The sequence below is a fragment of the Arvicola amphibius genome, chromosome 2 (assembly GCF_903992535.2).
Source record: "Arvicola amphibius chromosome 2, mArvAmp1.2, whole genome shotgun sequence".
Taxonomy (NCBI): domain Eukaryota; kingdom Metazoa; phylum Chordata; class Mammalia; order Rodentia; family Cricetidae; genus Arvicola; species Arvicola amphibius.
Window position 1 is genome coordinate 165,012,172 of NC_052048.2, and position 19,344 is coordinate 165,031,515.

At 42.4% G+C, this 19,344-nt stretch overlaps 1 protein-coding gene across 1 annotated transcript in view; it reads left to right on the forward strand.

The window, feature by feature from the left end:
• The window catches only part of Tes (testin LIM domain protein), a 39,269-nt gene extending 21,710 nt beyond the window's left edge, over positions 1–17,559 (forward strand). Inside the window, exons 3-7 of the mRNA XM_038320799.2 lie at positions 9,383–9,635; positions 10,484–10,813; positions 13,083–13,298; positions 13,635–13,793; positions 16,367–17,559. Of these exons, the coding sequence (XP_038176727.1) occupies positions 9,383–9,635; positions 10,484–10,813; positions 13,083–13,298; positions 13,635–13,793; positions 16,367–16,555 (1,147 nt within the window). The 3' untranslated portion in view covers positions 16,556–17,559. The remainder of the gene's footprint in view (positions 1–9,382; positions 9,636–10,483; positions 10,814–13,082; positions 13,299–13,634; positions 13,794–16,366) is intronic.
• The last annotated feature ends 1,785 nt before the right edge of the window (positions 17,560–19,344 follow it).

The following is a 19,344-nucleotide window of genomic DNA, read 5'->3' on the forward strand; positions in this document are numbered from 1 at the left end:
AGAATTTTCCATTGGGTTTGTAAATTCCAGTCTTAACATAGCTCTCGTGTCTGTAGGGACATACAAAGATAGTATCATTGAACAGAAATAGTTTCTCAGGATTAGAGGCTATCTCCTCGTACTCCTGAAAAGTCAGAAGCACACATGCTCAGATCTCATCATGAAAATCTTGTGTTTGCTTGCGTTCTAGCCACACACTTCTTCCGATTTCTGTCGGTGACTAATTGCTCTGTTGTACTGTTTGGGGAAGAACAGCACATGTGTGTTTGTTTTATTCTTTCTGTTTATTGAACCCATGAATGAGGAACCTGAAAAATACCTGTGTTGGTGACTATTTCACCTTACTGCCGGCACCACTTTCCTTTGTGACTACTGTTGATTTTACGGAGGGACACATCGCCCCCTGCTGGACACCATGTTTTCAAGCTTAAAATAATCCTTTCAGCTATGCAGTTTTGTAAACTGCTCATGAGATTTGTAAAGCTCCTTCCTAAGAGAGATTTCCTTCTCTGTAAACCAGACTAGTTTAGAGTAACTTTTTTGTCTGGGTCATTTCTATCCTGCAGGTCGCTATCATTTGATATTTTCAAATTCTTCCAACATTGGCCAGGCAAGAGCAGACCTTCATGGCATGAAAATCGATTCTTTACCTTTATTACATAGGCCACTTTGATAAAATGGCCAGAGACTTGGAGTCCAAGCATCATAAATATTAGAGGTTGGCCTCCAACCCAGCTGGCGCTTGTATGGTCCACCAGATGATATTTCTTAGTAATGTTGTCATTCTCCTGGCGGGGGTCCAGACATGCTTCTGTGGTATGATTTCTCATCAGGCCCCAGCTTCCATAACTGGAAGACCAGAGGCAGATGCCATTGACGTCTGGGTGCATCTAGTTTTCAGTATTTTTTAAACGTATTTTAAAGTACTTATTTATTTAATGTATATGAGTATTTTGCCTGCATGTATGTCTGAAGGGGCTTGGTCGGTCGGCAATTGGAATTAACCAAACTAGCTTTAATGTAAATTACTCAGGTTTAATAAAAGGAGAAAATGGGAGAGACTTACAGAGCCAGAGTTCCAGGGAAGTGCAGGAAATAAAGAGAACGAAAACAAATGCAAACGGATGTTTTAAAGGTATTTGGGGCCCCGGAGGGGGCACGCCCCTCAAACAAGGGGATTGGTTAGCTCCCCATCATATGTCTGTCCTCCACATGTGTGGCTAGTGCCCTCAAAAGCCAAAAGAGGTTGTATGATCCTCAGAAACTGGGGTTGCAGACAATTGTTAGCATCCATGTGGATGCTGGGAACTGAACCTATGTCCTCTGGAAGAACAGCAACTGCTTTTAAGCCCTGATCCATCTCTCTAGCCCCTGTTTGGTACAGTCGTAGTGAAATAGTCCAGACCAGGGGTCCTAAGTGCAAACAAAGATGCTATCTGCAAACCAGAGGCACAGGGTCCCCAACCACTGAATCACCTTCATCGTCACTGTCAGTCCTGACATCTAAGATTCAGGTCTGTACCTCTTTACCAGTGCAGCCTCCTCGTAGCCACAGAATGGGATGCTGACAATGGTTTGGTAGTACTGCTGTGGACGTCTTTGTTGTTTAAGAATCTTTTGTGCACACTGGACCTATCCATTTCATCACCTTCTTCAACCTTTGTTGGCAGACTTCAGTGTCTGGCTCCTACTTGATTATCCAGTCATTCTCCTTCTTCTGAGCATCATGTACTCCCAACTACTTATTCCATGTTTTTTCCCCAAGTTCCATAAATTTCTTTCCGTGTATGTCCGTGCTTGGGGAGATACTGTTTCCCATCACTAGAAACAGAAATTCTTAGATCACGTACTACTGTTGCCCACTGTATTAGCTAGCTCCAGCTGCTATAACAAAACAGCACAGATTTGGTGGATTAAGTACAAATGTATTTCTCCAGCCATTGCAAAAGCTGTGAAGTCTGTCAAGGGTCTGCTTTCTGTGTTGTAGGCAGTCGCTTTCTCACTATGCATTCTCATGGCCAGTGCATGTGTACATGTGCACACACATACATGGGACAGAGTCATCCATGTGTTATGTATGCCCTCCAGTCCTATCCAGTTAGGACCCTTCCTGTATGACCTCATTGATCCCTAGTCCCTCCCTGGAAGCTTTAACTTTAACCAGGCTTAGGGAGTTCAGCATATGGACTGGAGGGGGCAGTGTGATCTGTGGCCCTCCCTCCTGTGTTTCCACACATTCCCAAGTTAGAGATCATTTCTCCTGAACACTGTGGCATATTCAGGCTTCACTCTGCTTCACTCATAAGCCTCTGGCTAGTGCCTCACATTGTTTCATCGCTGAGGACGGGGAGCCCCCCTTATATGGTCAGCCTCTTGGCACAACACAGAGTGCCGCAGGTGGTGCATGGATCTGAGAGGTGAATGGAAGTTGAGAATGTGTCACAAAAGTTATAGCAAACTAAAAGCAAATATTTGTACTTATAGAGGTTTGTCAAACTCTATTTAAATAGCAAAACTTAAAAAATGTTATAATGACGTGTTTGTGCCAATGAGTCTTTAATATATATAATTACGAACCCTTTCTATACGCCACAAATGTTTACCACAAATTGAGTATGCAAAAATACCACCTATGGATTAACTGAGCCTCGGTTCTTATACTTACAGGGGGAAGGGACAGCGTAGCTGATTCTGTTTCTTGGCATCTCAGAATGGCACTATCAAAGTCTTGGTATACACCAAGACTTTTGTTTTGTTTATATCTAATTACTCAGTCCTGCTGTTTGTAGGATTTGATTTTTGCTGTTGTTGGGCAACTGAGGTCCCTATTTCCTCGTTACCTTTCAGATGAGGTTGCTGTCACCTTTGGAAGCCACACACATACCTTGACTTACAGTCACATCCATTTCCAATCAACAGTACTTAGGACCTTTCTGTGTCCCTCGTCTCAATGATTCTGTTTCCTTTCCTTTTGAAGAGCTGAGTGATCAGATTGAGTAACCAGGGGTGAAATCTTAGGGTGGCCTTAGCCTGCCTATCACAGCATTTTATGCCCCAGATTCTTCCTAACACCCATTAGGAGAAAGCATACTTAGGAGAGTAAATAAATACCTTACCAATGCCATGGCTTATGGAGGCAGAACTGAACTTGACCCCAAAGCTTGGCACAGTCCTCCTCACGCCGCGTTAGAAGCTGGAACACATGTTCACTCTCACAACCAGGCAACTTTGAGCTTCACCAGGCCATCTGCGCTGCAGTGTGATTTTGGTGGCACAGACATCCTTGCGAACAATGACATCCTTTATCTGAGAGCTCTTCCCCTCCTTTAAGGTGCTAGAGAGCCCAAGACTAGAGGAAAACTAGAGACTAAGAAAGTTGCTCTTTATCCAACAAGAATTATTTATGGGACACACTTTCAGCAAAATGCAGATATAAGTAGTTATGAAATGTCTGGCACAATTCCAAAATTTTAAAACATTCATAGCCATTTTTTTCATACTGAATATATAGTAAGATCACTACAACCATAATCACTCACGCATCATATAAGCAATGGAATTATACTTTTGCCTTACCTATGTTAAAAGAGCCGCATTTTACAAAAGGTGAGATTCCTTCATCATCGCGTACATGCTGCAGAATTTCTGATTGATTTAAAGCTGGTAGAAAGCTGAAGATTCCCTACCATAAATGGAGTAACCATTCCGTTGGATTCTGTCACAGAGGCCCACACTCCTGCCCATACATGTATATCCCTGTTCCAAAAGGGCAGCTTTTGGCTTTTTAAATTACGGTTTGTAGTGGTGGCATAGCCTCGTCTTATATCAGCAGGACAGCTGGCAGTGCGCCAGAGCTCTCCAGGTTCCACCACTTGCAATGGAAAAATAATCATTTTTATGAAGCGTGGTACAAAAATAATTTCTTCCTCAAGAGGGTGAATTGAAATTTTTGACTGCTTTCAGCTTGAAACCGTAAATTTCTATGTTTTTCTTTGTTAAGGCTTTAGAAATTCCATTCTCTCTTGTATTTAAGTAAAGAACTCTCAAGTTATTTCATAAAAATATCAAACCTGGAGTTTGGGTTTGTTTTATATAACAATCTCTCTCTCTCTCTCTCTCTCTCTCTCTCTCTCTCTCTCTCTCTCTCTGTGTGTGTGTGTGTGTGTGTGTGTGTGTGTGTGTGTGTATTAGGAGCTAATTTAAAAAAATAACCTTCTACTTCTCTTTCTCTCTTTTTTAAGTAGATGCAGATTTTAACCATCTTAATTCTGAATCCCCCCAGCTACTTCCCCATGCATCTGACTCTGTGGGCTAGCTTCTGAGAACTGTTATGAAATGATTGAAGAATAATTGTTAACTAGTGCAGCAGAGATCTCAGCCTTGTCCCGCTCCTGGCCCCTGCCCGTGTTCTAGGGTGGCTTGCTGCTGTGGTGGCCTGTCCCTGGTTCTTCACTGTAGGCACGGAGCTGCAGTTGAAAGAACTGGGAGTGTACGCTCCCTCCAGCTGTGCAGTGATGCGGTCCAGCAGAGAAGGTGCTCAGCTGGCCCTTTCTGAGTCATGTCTTGCCAAGTGTTCAGTCCCCAGACGATCCCCATGGCAGTGGGAATGCGGAAGAGCCAACAGTCCCAGTCTAAAACTCCTCATTAATCAGTACCAGGTTTTCTCTACTTGGAAAACTGAGGATAACACAACACTTTATTTCTCGTCTTCTTCACCATAGCTGTTGGCGTGTTGCTTAGCCTGCTAGGATTTGCTTGGCAAAGGTATAGTGGGTAGGTAAAGGGGTTGGTAGGAAAAAGACGCTTCATTAAAAAAATAAATCCTCCAAAGGATGACCAAGCACATGCTAAAACTGCTATAGAGGTGGGTCTTGTTTCATTGGTTACTTAGAACTTTCACAGTAAATGGAACTGTACCCACAGTTTGCCAAAACTCATGTTTACAAACCAGCAAGTTTCATTTCCCTCAGTGTGTCTTTTATTGGTCATTTTTTTTAAAAAAAAAAAAACTGTTTTATAGTACACATATTTACCGGTGCAAACTTAGGTCACCAAATCCAAAGTCTGAGTCCCCTTATATGCCTGTTCCGATAAGCAGTCACTTTGCTGATTGCTCTGATGCACCCCATAGGCCCTGGCTTATTACCTGTCTTGAGAACTAAATTCCTCCTCTACCTCATTCCCTCTCCAGAAGGTGTAGCAGTAATCTTGATCTAAGCACCACGCGATAGTTTTGTAGATAATTCCCTTGGATACCTGCAGGCGAGTAAAGAGCACACCATAGATGGGTGATCAGATCCACTCCACTAGATGGGGTATGAGATAATCAGAGGGAAGAAAGAATCTTTTATAGCTATAATAAAATACATTAATTCTCCACAGATATTTTTTACCAAATAAAGTTTCCTGACCAAGACGTGTACAAGAAAAGTGATGTGCCCGCTCACCCCCATAACTGCCCCCTCTTTGTCTCTCGCCTCTCCCTCTTCCCTCCCTGTCTCCTTCTCTCTTGTTTCTTCTCTCCACAGCATGCCTAGTGTTTCCAGCTCATGCACTAGAAAGAATTTTAAGAACACTGGAGGCACAAAAACATATAATTATATAAGAATTTGTTGTTTGGCAAAGACATCCATTTATCTCTTAGCGCTTCGTTTTTCCTGGTTCTGGCATAAAATTTCAACTCTAAATCTGAAATCCAGTTGAAATATTCTTCATGCTAATGCTTTACCCCTTTATGTGGCCAGTCATAGCATCAGGGTATAACTCCAGAATTCATTTATTCTTTCTTTCTTCCTTCCTTCCGTCCGTTCTTCCTTCCTCCCTTCCTTCCTACCTTCCTTCCTTCCTGATGAATCTGATTACTTGTGTTTCATTGATTTTCTTCTTCCTGCTCTGAATAATACCTACAGGAAAGTATGAATAGAATTGTAGATAGTACGGTTAGTTTCTAGCTTCATATCTTAAAATTAATATACAAACTACAAATGTGCTCAGTATTTGGTGGACTGGGATTGGGTATTTGTGTTTTTCCTCCTGATTTTTATTTCTTTGGACAGTCATGCTATGAGTTATTAAGAAAACAGAAACAGCAGAAAGGCATTGTTAAGAGAATGGAACCAGCTGTGGTTCGCATCCCTTCAGCACACTCCCCATCCCAGTTCACCCCCTTCCTCTCATAAACATCAGATCGGGAAGGGAAGGGGTCAGCCTCGGCTCCAGTCTTCTGATGAGATACAAAGAGCAATGGCGATCAAGAGAGATGTCGGGAGCTTCCAATATCCGACTTCACATGATTAGTTCCCCCGTCATTCTTGTCTTTATTCCTCATGGTTTAGAGTTAGTTGACCTTTCCCCACACTTTCCTGGGTGGAATTCTTCCCCCGTAGTTGTCCTTTCTTCCATTGTGGTATGAGCAGCTAAGCTCTAACGTTTTGCTAGCGATCTGTGTAATTTGGCACACGGTTAACAGTATCTAATGCTAATTTGCATCTGTGTTGGCCTCCTGAGTAATCTAAGGTTGCAGAATTTCATTGCGCCATATTTCCATCCAAGCTTAAAACTTTAATACCACAGAGATCCCCTGTCCCTTTACCTCCTCTGTCACCTTTTCCAATTTGGACCTCAGCCTTTCCTGCCATGCTTTCCCCAGGAGGTGAAGGTGGTTGACAGAGTTTTCAAATTGCTCCCTGAATCTCAAGATTTGAGGGTGTTGTTTTGTTTTACCAGAATAGTTAGCACTAGATTGTTGTTTATTGTAGTCTAGTTGATATCATTATCCCATATCACAGGCAATCCAAATACCACAGCAGTTTAGTCTTGAAGATATTCAACTTTTCAACTTTTCCCACTCCTTACCTCAAACCTATTTTTTTGTATTTAATCTTGATGATTCCAACATTCATCTTACCATCTTTTTCATTACCGAAATCTGTTTGTTTGGGTTTTTTTTTTTTTTTTTTTGAGAATACCACTATGCCCAAATCAATGACAGGGTTTAGTTATATTTGCTTGTAAGAGGATCTGAAATCTCTTCTTTTTGATCCCACTCTCCAATGCCCTTGTGGGAGCTGTAGTATATCTTACCCACAGCGCAGCACAGACCACCAAACATGTGAGTTACATTAAAAGTAGCTACGGTGGTGCTGTCATTAAAAACCACACCGCTGCTAACTCAATGCACGATTAACACATAGTCTTCAAGTATGTTTTAGCCCAGTCTCTGCATGGTAGGTTGTGTGGTGTTCGAAATTGTAGGTCTGATCCTGTTACTACTTCTCTGTGGCTCAATAACTCGTAAATGCTGTTATAATGAAGGTCAAACTCTGCACGACGCACCTGCAAGGGTCTCGTGCCTGTCTCCATCTCCAGTCTCATCAGCTTCTCACTCATTCACTGCTAGGCTCATCTGGTATGGGACCCATGTGAATATCTCTTTCCTCCTATAGGGCCACTACAAATACTCCTCTTTCTATTCACGTGTTGGGAGCCTTTTCGTGTCCTTTCCCCATCCACAGATACACACTTGCACACCCCCTACTTAGGGTTTATGCAACTTTCATCTCTAAACTTAAATGCCACTTTCTTTTCGAACCCTTTCCTTACCAGGTTGAAGTAAAAATTCTACAGTCACGGAAGTCTGTTTTTCCATTCCTAACACAGATGCGATTACAATATGTCTGTGTGTGTCTGTGTAATCATCTCCCCAGGAAGTAGATTTTAGATGGTCAAGCCAGGCAGTTGTGGTTGCATGCCCTTAATCCCAGCACTGGGGAAGCAGAAGCTGGTGAATCTCTTGTGAGTTCAAGGCCAGCTTGGTCTACAGAGTGAGTTCCAGCACAGCCAGGGTTGTTACACAGAGAAACCCTGTCTTGAAAAACTAAAAAACAGCACAACAACAACAACAACAACAAAGGTTAAATCTGTGGTTTTCATTGGGCCCTGATCTCAAGCATGCTGCCTGACACATGGACACACATGAAGGTTGCATGAGTGAATGCCTGATGCTAGAGAGATAGGTGGAGCATGGTTTTGTTCTTAAACTGCAACAAACATCATGAGTCCAGAGGATCATTGATTCATTTGTCTTATTTTGGAGTCATAGTGTCTATATGTAGTCCTGGCTGGCCAGAACCTAGTACCAGGCCATTTTCATCTTATAAATAATAAAATACATGACAGCTGGTAGATAAGTATTTGAAAAAATGAGATATAAAAGGAAGAAGTGGAGAAAGAAAATATGAAAATGGAAAGGAAAGGGAGAGGAATGAAGAGGAAAGGAAATTGAGAAAGGCTATAGATTTAAACGTAGGATCTTGGTCTTTCACGGGGGAAATAATGAAAGCTTGGGGAAGGACAATGGAATATTAACAGGTAATGAATAGAATGTGAGATCTCCCTTCCTCCCCACCCCTACTCTCTATCTCTGTCTCTGTCTCTCTCTCTGTCTGTCTCTCTGTCTCTCTCTGTCTCTGTCTCTCTCTCACACACACATACACACACATTTTATCTGCATTTATTTTATGCTGAGTTTATTCCCATGCCATAAGTTTTTGTTTCTTCTGAGATATCTTTTTCTTCTGTGCATCCTCCCCTTCTGACTTTGGAACAGTTAGTTCCTTTTCAGGGAGGGTCATCTGGATGAGGCGGGGGAAGCTCTTGTTAAGCTGGCCATGAGCTCTGTAAACCTCATTCCAGTGGATGTGTTCAATGACCAGAGAACCTACCTCTCAGCCCTTCCGTTCGGCATCACTCTCTACACGAAGCAAATTTTCAGCACTTTCTTGACCACTGACCCGTGTCCAGCCCCACTGTTTGGACTGGGTACGCCTACCGACTCCCAACACGTAGCTCTGGACGGCACCTTTCAGATACTTGGTGGCTTTTCAGATATGCGTACCCTTGATGGCCTGGGCAGTCTAACGGGAATTCTTAAAATAAACGCAAAGATTCATACCTCTTGATTTGCATGACTTTGTATAGTAGCAAACCATCTTCCCAGGTCACCTTGGGCGGCTTATAGGAAGAAGAATGGAATGTAGCCTCTCTTGCTGTGAGAGTTTGGACAGCTCTATGCGTTTATTTATTTTGGTTAGAGGGTAAGGTCTGAAGCTACCACATGGGTCATCCTCAGACCAGCCCTCTCAAATATGCACTTTTTAGTTAGAACCTGGCTTGTCGAAGTCAAATAAAGCAAGGATGTGTTTTCACATGTCTTTCTTAAGTTATGAATATTCATCCCTCCCCATGCAAAAAAGTACTTTCTTGTTTATATTATCATATCTAATACCTTCTAAGATATTTTATGAGCCATGAAGGACTGCACATACGTAGTTGTCACCCATTAGGTGTAGTTGGTTATTTTCTGCTTTCCCCCAAATTATAGAAAAATATGCCGTAACTGCAAATGCGCACAGGAAGAACATGATGTCCTCCTGAGCACCGAGGAGGATCGGAAAGTGGGGAGACTCTTTGAAGACACCAAGTACACCACCCTGATTGCCAAGCTGAAGTCAGATGGAATTCCCATGTATAAACGCAATGTTATGATATTGACCAATCCGGTTGCTGCCAAGAAGAATGTCTCCATCAACACTGTTACCTATGAGTGGGCTCCCCCGGTCCAGAACCAGGCACTGGTAAGTAGTGGGGGGAGGAGGATGAGGGAAGAGTCTTTTGTTGTTCTTGTTGTTGTTAATAGACTTAGGAACTAGGAAGTACTAGGGTACTTCCTTCTGTAATAGAGTCAACCGCTACACATCTGTTTTCCTTGAGTTCCCATTATAGAGGCTTTAGGTTCCAATTATTACAGTTTAAAATATGAGTCTAGATAACTCAGACTTTTTTGAATGTCTACTTTACCTGATTTTTAAAGCAATCTTTCTAACAATTTTAGTAATTATGTGAAAATCAGATTAAAATAATTGAGAGTTTTTTCTATCAATCTGCCCAATTTTCTGGTATACTCACAAAACTTTTCCCAAGATGAGGAGGAATAAATAATAGCACTTCTGACTTTATTTAGAACTGAAGAAAATGCTCCAACATTATATTTCTTTTACTATAAAAGGCAAAAAAATGTGATTTTGCATCAAGCTTCTTCCATTATTATGACAACTGGATGAGGTATTGCAAGGTCAGTTAGGTCCCCATTACAGTAAATCTTGCAGTGATGTTTGTATGTGCAGAAAGAGCCACTGATCCACGCGCACTCACAGTGATCTACCCAAAATCTTCTCATAGCCACGCGTCTGTAGATTCAGCACAGCTAAACAGTCGCGATGCAAATGTTCTGAAAACTGGATGGAGGGGGCTGGTCTCATGGAGAAAAATGTGTTTATTATGTTCATAGAAACCTGCCTTTTATGTTTCACTGTCCCTAGTTGTTTATAGTAAAGGACGAACCGCCCTGCCTGAGTAAACTTGTTTCTGGTGTGTTATGAAAGATTGACTAACCCCATTTAACACCCACCTCCCTGCACTCCAGGCCAGGCAGTACATGCAGATGCTGCCCAAGGAGAAGCAGCCAGTGGCAGGCTCGGAGGGGGCACAGTACCGGAAGAAGCAGCTGGCAAAGCAGCTCCCTGCCCATGACCAGGACCCGTCTAAGTGCCATGAGCTGTCACCCAAGGAAGTGAAGGAGATGGAGCAGTTTGTGAAGAAGTACAAGAGCGAGGCTCTGGGGGTGGGTGACGTGAAGCTCCCCTCTGAGATGAACGCCCAGGGTGACAAGCTGCACAGTCCTGCTGGGGATAGAAACACTCCAGCCGCCGTGCTGCCCAAGGATAAGTCCACTGAGCCCAAGAAGACCCAGTATGTGAGTAGCCAGACTGTTGCCTTGCGTTCATGGATGCTTCCTTTCTTAGAACGCTTTTTATCTAAAAGGAATGAACAAGGGAAAGAAAATGAGTCAAAGTTCAGTTTGGACTGAGCTGGGAGAGTTACGTTTGGGAGGTCTGTCTGAAGCTACATTTTCTGATTATTTTAAAGAATAATCTTGAGTTTGTGTGTTCACAGTAGTTGGCTTTACCTTGGCCTCTTACTTGAATATAACATACCAATCAAACATCTTTTCTTTCAAAAAATTTTAAATGTTTTATTTATTTATTATTTTTGTGTGTATGGGTGATTTTTGCCTGGCTGTATATCTGTGTACTATATATCCATACTGCCCATGGACCAGAAGAGGTTTTGGATGCCCAGGGGCTGGAGATATAGATAGTAGTGAGTTACCATGTGGGTGTTGGGAATTGAACCCACGTCCTCTGGAAGAGCAGCCTGGTGCTCTTTTGTTGTTGTTGTTGTTGTTTTGGTTTTTTGTTTGTTTGTTTGAGACAGGGTTTCACTTTATAGCTCTGGCTTTCCAGAAACTAACTCTTGTATTCCAAGCTGGCCTCGAACTCACAGAGATCCAGCTGACTCTGCCTCCCTATTGCAGGATTAAAGGTGTGCACCACTACTGCCTGGTCCAGCCTGGTGCTCTTAACTGCTGAGACATCTCTCTAGCCCCAGCATCTTCTTCTAAACATACTCTTTATGTTAGCCAGTTATCTGTTATATGTCTAATGTTTCTGCAGTTTATTACATTGGCTAGCATTGGCTGATATCATCAGTATAACACTGAGTGGTGATGACATTACTAGTATCTTCCTTAACTGACTTCAAAGAATACACTGAGTCTCTGTATCTTACCATGATATATGCAGATCAAAGTAAGGGAGCATCTGTTAACTCCTGCTTAACTTTTTATTAACGCCCGTATTAATGAAACGTTTGTTCCTTTCTCCAGTTTGAGTCAACTTGTACTTTGACAATTTCACACATGTACATACTACATCCTGATTGCCCCATCCCTCTCTTATCTTCCTCCCACTCCCGTTAAGCCCCCATGTCCCTTTCTCATACTCGTATCTTTCCGTTTTACCATCTACTGAGCTTCACCAAGACTCTGTGGCTTGGAACTCTGCTTTGGAGCCTAGTGAGTACCCAGATGAAGACAATGGCTGCCCATCACCCAGAATCCATCAGTAACCCACAGTTCAGCAAGGAGGCCGTGCTGCCTGTTAGGCGTGTGTGATTGACTCTTGACTGGCCCAATCTTGCGCAGGCCCAGTGCAGACAGCCTTTACCGCTTCGCGATCCTGACTGCATTGGAAAAGTGCAGAAGACATTTCACAGCCCCCGCTTCCCTGTTTTCCAGTTCTTAGACTCTTCCTGTCCCTTCTTTCTAGATACTCCCTGAGTGTTCTAAATATTCTCTTTAGAGCTGAGCATTCGCCACCAGCTAGCCTCAGCTCCCTGAGCCGTCTGAATCTTCATTCGTGGTGACTAAGGCTGAGGGCAGCCTTTGTTTATGATCATAAACAGGAACTTGTAGAAGGAAGGCAGTGTATGGCTGGATCGGTGCCGCTGGAAAACAGTAGTGAGCTCCTCTCTAGCACCACCTCAGCCATGGGTTCTGACTGGGTTTACAGTAACAAGTATGAATTCCCTCTTATGGAACAGGCCTCAAATTCAATCAGAGAGTTTATCTTTAGACATAAATAAGAATGAATTATGCTTCAGTTCATCTAGTTTTGCTTGTGAGACCATATCTAAGATTCAGACTTGATGTATGCAGCTGTATTGGCAAGTGTTTTGAAGTCTCTTCCAGAGAGGTTTTTTTTTTTTCTTTTTCTGTAATGACTTGAACGTGAAGGAGAATCATGATGCAGATAAACAAAGCATCAGGCCTAAACTGACTGTAATGTATTTCTCATAGATACAGTCCGCAATCAGTTCATACCGTTTCATCTTCAAAATTACTAACCGCTTTAGATAATAGTTTTTGAGGGAACTGATAAAATTGAGGTGAAATTATTTTCCCTGAGTGACTTCCACGCAAGAAACAGTGCTGTGTTGTACACAGGGCAAAGGAAGCGGTTGGATTAGGAAGAAGCTAAGCAATTCCATTTCACGGGCGTGTCCACTCTGTCTTGCCACGTCTTTAAAAATGGCCTCTCTTGAAGCCGTTGCTTGATATACCCTGAAGCAGGGTCTGGGACACCAGTGCTCTGACGATTCTCATTCGGGTTCTCTTCCCCTAGTCATGCTACTACTGCAAACAGGCCATGAAGGAAGGAGACCCAGCCATCTACGCGGAAAGGGCTGGCTATGATAAACTCTGGCACCCGGCCTGTTTCACCTGCAGCACCTGCGGCGAACTCCTAGTCGACATGATTTACTTCTGGAAGAACGGGAAGCTGTACTGTGGCCGCCATTACTGTGACAGCGAGAAGCCCCGCTGTGCCGGCTGTGATGAGGTGTGTTCTCCAGGGCCACCCACTTGCAGCCTCTCCCTGATGCTGCTCATGGCTCCCTCAGCCAGCAGCCAACAGGAATTCACCAAGCACTAATCATGCAGGAAACTTGGTTACTTTCCACTCTGTGAGTCCTGAGTAAACTAACGAAAGACTATCAGAGGCAAAAGATCAATTGATCTTGATAATAAATTCAGACATAATGCTACCATTTTGAAATATCGAACCCCAAGAAGGCATCCGCTCTTGTTGATTTAAATGCCTGTCTAGAGAACCTGGGTGTGTCACTATGGTCTGGAGAGAGATGACTAATGGGTTTTCCTTTTCTCCTCTGGCCAGCTGATATTCAGCAATGAATATACCCAAGCAGAAAATCAGAGCTGGCACCTGAAACACTTCTGCTGCTTTGACTGTGACAACATCCTGGCAGGGGAGATATACGTGATGGTGAACGACAAACCTGTGTGCAAGCCCTGCTACATAAAGAACCATGCTGTGGTAAGCGACGTGGGGACACACTTGCCCAAGCCTGTCTGCTGACTTCAGTGTCCACCTCTCCTCAGATCTCCTGAAAGTAGGGAGCCAGGAGCCAACCTTGTATAAAGAAAGCTTGTGGTTCCTTTATAGGCTGTTTAAAACTAGGTAGTTCAGAAGCTGCAAATGCATTGACAGCCGGGACCTCAAGGTGGCTCATTCTACCTGTGCATTTGCCATGTAGACTATATATGATGCTTGCTGATAAGTTCCTAATGGAAAAATAAATTCTTACTATGAATGGATTTATTCTTATTACAGATCAGATTCCATTTAAAATGGCTTCTCCAGACTTTAGAGTGGGCTTACCAGTTTTGAGAGCTTGTTGCTCTTCCAGAGGACCCAAGTTCAATTCTAAGCACCCACACGGCAGCTCACGATCATGTGAACCTCCAGGCCCAGGGTTTCTGGTGTCCTCTTCAGGCACTAGGCACATACATGATGTACAGACGAATATTGCAGACAAAGCACTCATGCACATAAAATCCTAAAATGAATACACTGAAAAACATTTAAAAATGGTTTCTGTATATATTACTAACTCACCCACTAGGACCTTGTTTTACTCCCTGGAAATGATGCAGTGACTGTTTTTTAAACCCTCGTGGAATGGATGTAGTACAACAAAAATTGACCTTTCTGTTTAGATTTATTGTGCGGACCATTCAGGTGCTTAATGTGCAAGTGTATTTTTTATTGCATCCATTGTGTTCCCAAGAGCTGCTGCTGCATGCTGGCCAAGAGATGGCAATGCAGATACAGCGTGAAAAGATGACCATATATAGTCGGGCTCATGAACCAGGAGTATCAGAACGATAGGCACCTACCTTTTTTTTAGTTTAGTTTATGGTCCCCCTAAGCTATTACATAGGGGAAAGTCCTGGAAAAGGAAAAAATATGTACCTATATGTAGTTCTAAAAGTACGGTGGTTTGACAAAAAGGTGAAGTTTGATGTCTGCCATCTTCAGTCTTGATTCATTGCCTCATGCGTTTTCTATCCACTTTAAAAAAGAATGTCTAATTTAATTTTATAATACGCCATTGCTTCTTTTAGAAAAGTTACTTTTTCAGTAACGTGAACCATTGGCTTTACCTAATATTAAAACAAGACATCTTTATCCCACCTGAAGGGGAAAGATGTTTGTGCATGCAGCGTGCTACATGATGTAAATCTTTGGAGATCATTGACCTCACAGGGTTGATTTGAGGAGATACTTTCATATTTTTTTAAAGGTGACAGAGAAAGCAATTATTTTTTAGACCAGAAGAAATATCCCCAATCTAAACAGGATTTCTGAGATAAACATTAACTAGAAGGAGATGTGAAATGACCAGATACCTAGTTTGGTTTGTCTCCATGTGCTCCGGAATCCCATAGCCACCCAGGATTCACATCTGGGAGGCTCACAGGGTCCACCTGCAAGACAGTCATTTACAACGAATAGAATTAGCTACCTCACATCTCATGTTCAAATAGAAAAGGCAAGAAGGATGGGAGGAAGCAGCTCTCTGAGCTATGTGAGGTTTATGAACACAGGATCTATCCTGCCAGATACAATGTGGTAAAGGATGCTGTTCCCTTGAAGGCCCTGAGTGCATAGGTGGCTTTGAGATTCTTGAATAAGTTTTCTGCACTAATATAGAATATCGTTTGCTCTCTTCATATGTATGTTCAGCTTCGAAGACTATTATGCTGTGTGTGTATGTATGAATGTGTCTGCATCATTTGTATATTTGAGTATAACCCACAGGGCACTGAAGGGCGGCCTGAGACTATAGTTCAGCTCGTGCAGTACTTGCATTGTATGCGAAGCCCTGGCTTTGATCCTCAGCACTGCAGACATGAATCAGGCATGATGGCGCCCAACCGTTATCACAGCACTTAGGAGGCAGAGGAAGAAGGGTGGAGAATTTGGGCCCAGCCTGAGACCTTGTCCGTGAAACACAAGCTGAGTGGTACAGGGGATGGAAGTATTAAAGTTCATGGCATAGAGGACAGATAAATAATGTCTGATCTTATGACAGAATGGAAACTAATTAATCAGGGCTACATTTATAGTGTGAACTCATTATTCTCCAGTACTGTCAGTATTTTTAATTGAATCCTTAATTACTTTGAAAATGGTTTTAATTTACTACTCCCTAGAGATTAGTGGCATTAATAATCGTATGTCCATGTCATAGGAATGACATGTCTGTGCCATAGGTATGATGTTACCACTTCAAAGCTTTAATGAACTGGAACCAAATGCAGTGCTTCTTTGTTTGTTGCAGTAACATCCTATTTATAACACCATAGGGGCATCTTAGGAGCGTCTTCCACCTGTTTGCCTTTACCTGCTATTTCTCACCTTGCTCGGCTTCAATCCCTGCTGGCTTCAATGATCCCCGAAGATGCCGCTGCTGTCAGTTGCCTATTTTTCATATCCTTTTCAAACTGACCATCTGAAGACTCAGGTTCCGTTTGCCCTCGGGTGCCAGTGTGGCTGACGTGGTCAGACACTAACCGTCTTCTGCTGACTTTATCCTCAAACAGGTGTGTCAAGGCTGCCACAACGCCATTGACCCGGAAGTGCAGAGAGTGACCTACAATAGCTTCAGCTGGCACGCGTCCACAGAGTGCTTCCTCTGCTCCTGTTGCAGCAAGTGTCTTATCGGGCAGAAGTTCATGCCTGTAGAAGGGATGGTTTTCTGCTCCGTGGAGTGCAAGAAGCTGATGTCCTAGGAAGAGAACACCAAGCAGTGTTGAGCCATAGCTTTCCACAATGGCCTGCATTTCATGATACAATGCAATTGGAAAAACTAATAAAAGGAAAAAAAAAACTATATAGCAAACCAGAAGATTTTGTCCAGTATTTTTTTTTTAACCTTAGGAATTTTGTCTGTCTTAATTTCAAATTACTGCTTTATGCATGTGATTTAAAGAAATATAGAACAATGAAGAACTGTCGCTTTTTTTCCACACATGAAATCTTTGAGTTGGAAGCTTGAATTTAATTGATCTTTATAACAGCATACCCTTAGTGCCAAATAATATATATCACTTAAAAGTTAGTGTCCTGGGAGAGATGAACGTTTTGACTCCTATGCTTTGATTCACATGGAAAATGTCAAGGAATTAGATGTTGCCTGATGCGACACTCGTACGTAGCCTGTCTCTTTGAACTATGAGACGCGCAGTGAGTTCCTTCTGCAGACACTCGGGGTGAGCGTCTCCTTCTGGAGGCAGGGGGACTCTTTCTCGTTGCCTTTCTTTGTATTTACCTCTCAGTGTTCTCTTTTGCCATCGAGTGACCTCCACTTATGGCCTTGGGTATTTTATATGTATGTGGCGGAACAATATGTGCACTTTGCTCTTAGACTTTTTTGTTTTCTTTAGTTTTTTTCCTTTTTTGTCTAGATGATTAAAGCAGGCCAATCATTTACTTTTTTTTAAAATCCAAAGATTATGTATAAATTTCATACCTAGGGAATTATAATTTGTGCTGATGTCATTTGCTTGCCATGGCAATAGTTTTGCATGATTTTCGGTCTTACCCCATGGAAACTCTCTTGCGCTACCTCTGGGCTTGCTGTAGACACGGTCTGTCTTCTTGCCTGCACACTCCCATTCTTGGGTGTTTTTAATGTTTTCCCCTTGTATGCTTTCACACATAACTATGCACTATAAATATTAAATGGAATGACTGTTATATATGCTATTCAAAATAAAGTCTCTTTCACTTTTAATTATTGTCTTTTTTCCACATCCGTTTTGCAGTTAAGTGTCTAGTACAGCAGGGGGCGATGTCTCCAAGAGTAAAAAATACCCTGACAAAAGTAAAGTCCTTTTCTGACAGGACACAGAGTGTCTCCATGCAGAGAAAGAGGGAGTTTCGGGAAGCCTTAAGTCAGGTCTTGTTTGTAATTGTAATACTTGGGTCATGCAGAAGTTTTTATTAAAGGTGTCACTACTTTTGTTAAACTTTAGAAAAAGAACCAAGTATTACATTCTACTTGTTTTGAGAGAGCATTTTCTTTCTTTCTTTCTTTATTCCTTTCTTGCTTGCTTTTGTTTTTATTATTTTTTTTATAAAGTTGGTGCCTCAAAAGGTAGACCCACTAGTCTGCCTCAGACTCATTAGTCTCCCAAGTGTTAAGACTTCAAGTGTGCTCTATGGTGCCTAGCTATAAATACAATCTTATAAATTTTCACAGCTGTCCGCAAGTATACTCATTTGAGCGCTCTCTCTCTCTCTCTCTCTCTCTCTCTCTCTCTGTGTGTGTGTGTGTGTGTGTGTGTGTGTGTGTGTGCTTTTCTTCAGTCTGAAACTGGTTTGGTTTTGTCTGTTTTAAGATAGGGTCTTGTATCTTAGGATGATCTCAAAATCACTATGTAGCCAAAGATGGCCTTGATCTTCTTGTGCCAAGTACTAGGATTATATAGCTGTGCACCCTGAGCCTGGTTTCTGCTGTGCTCTTAACCAAACTCGGGAGTTACGTGCATGCTGGGCATACACCTCCCCAAGTCTGAAGTATTTCTGACTTAGTAGTTTTAATTTTTTCTGACTCATACTCAGAACTGTTGGTTTGGGTTTTTATGTGTTTGTTGATTTCTGTTTTACTTTGTTTTGTTTTCAGTTGCTGTTTTTCTCTTGCATGCCACTGATTTATGTATTGCATACGCGCACACACAAACACACACAGAAAGTATGTACACAAGTTCTTAGCAAGCACATTGTATTCCCTCTGAATTGTGCCAGCCCCAGCAATGAAAAGTACCTTTTGAAGTTGGAACACAGAACAATGTTGAAAGGAGTAATCCAATCCTACACATATTAATATCCTGTAACCACCACTTTACCCTTATCTTCAGCTTGGTTTGTCCCAAATAGTAACAGATATGTTCCAGTCCATTTTGTCTGTAACGTTTAAATACTTTACCCAGACATCGGCAGAGTGAGAATAAAGCTGAATGGAACCCCCTTCATACTATCATAGCGTACTCTTCCCAAGTCTGGCCCGCTGCCCCCGTGCCTCCAGCTAAGATGGAATAAGGCTGGCACTAGACATGCCATTCACTAAGAGAATGATTACCTGTATCTGTCATGGAACAAATGAAGAGTGGGGGTGGCATAGATCCCCTGGGCTCTCCCCTGAATACTTGTAGTTTGTTCTTGCAATACAGGGTCATGAACTCTGTGGCTAAAAGGTGATCAAGGTACTTGGACATTCTTGTTAGTTGGTACCCTAATTTACCTCTGTCGCTATGGAACACCATTGTCAAAAGCATCTTCTGTGGGGCATTTGGTTTATAGGATACAATCCCTTATTGAGGGAAACAAAGGCAGGAACCTAGAGTCAGAAACTGAAATTGAGGAATGCTTCCTACTGGTTGGTTCCCTTCAGCTTGCTCAGTTAGCTTTGGTACACAGTTTAGGCACACTTGCCCAGGAATGCCACTGCCCACCGTGGACTGGGCCCCACTACATCAATTAGCAATTAAGAAAATGTCTTATGCACAAAACAGAAAAA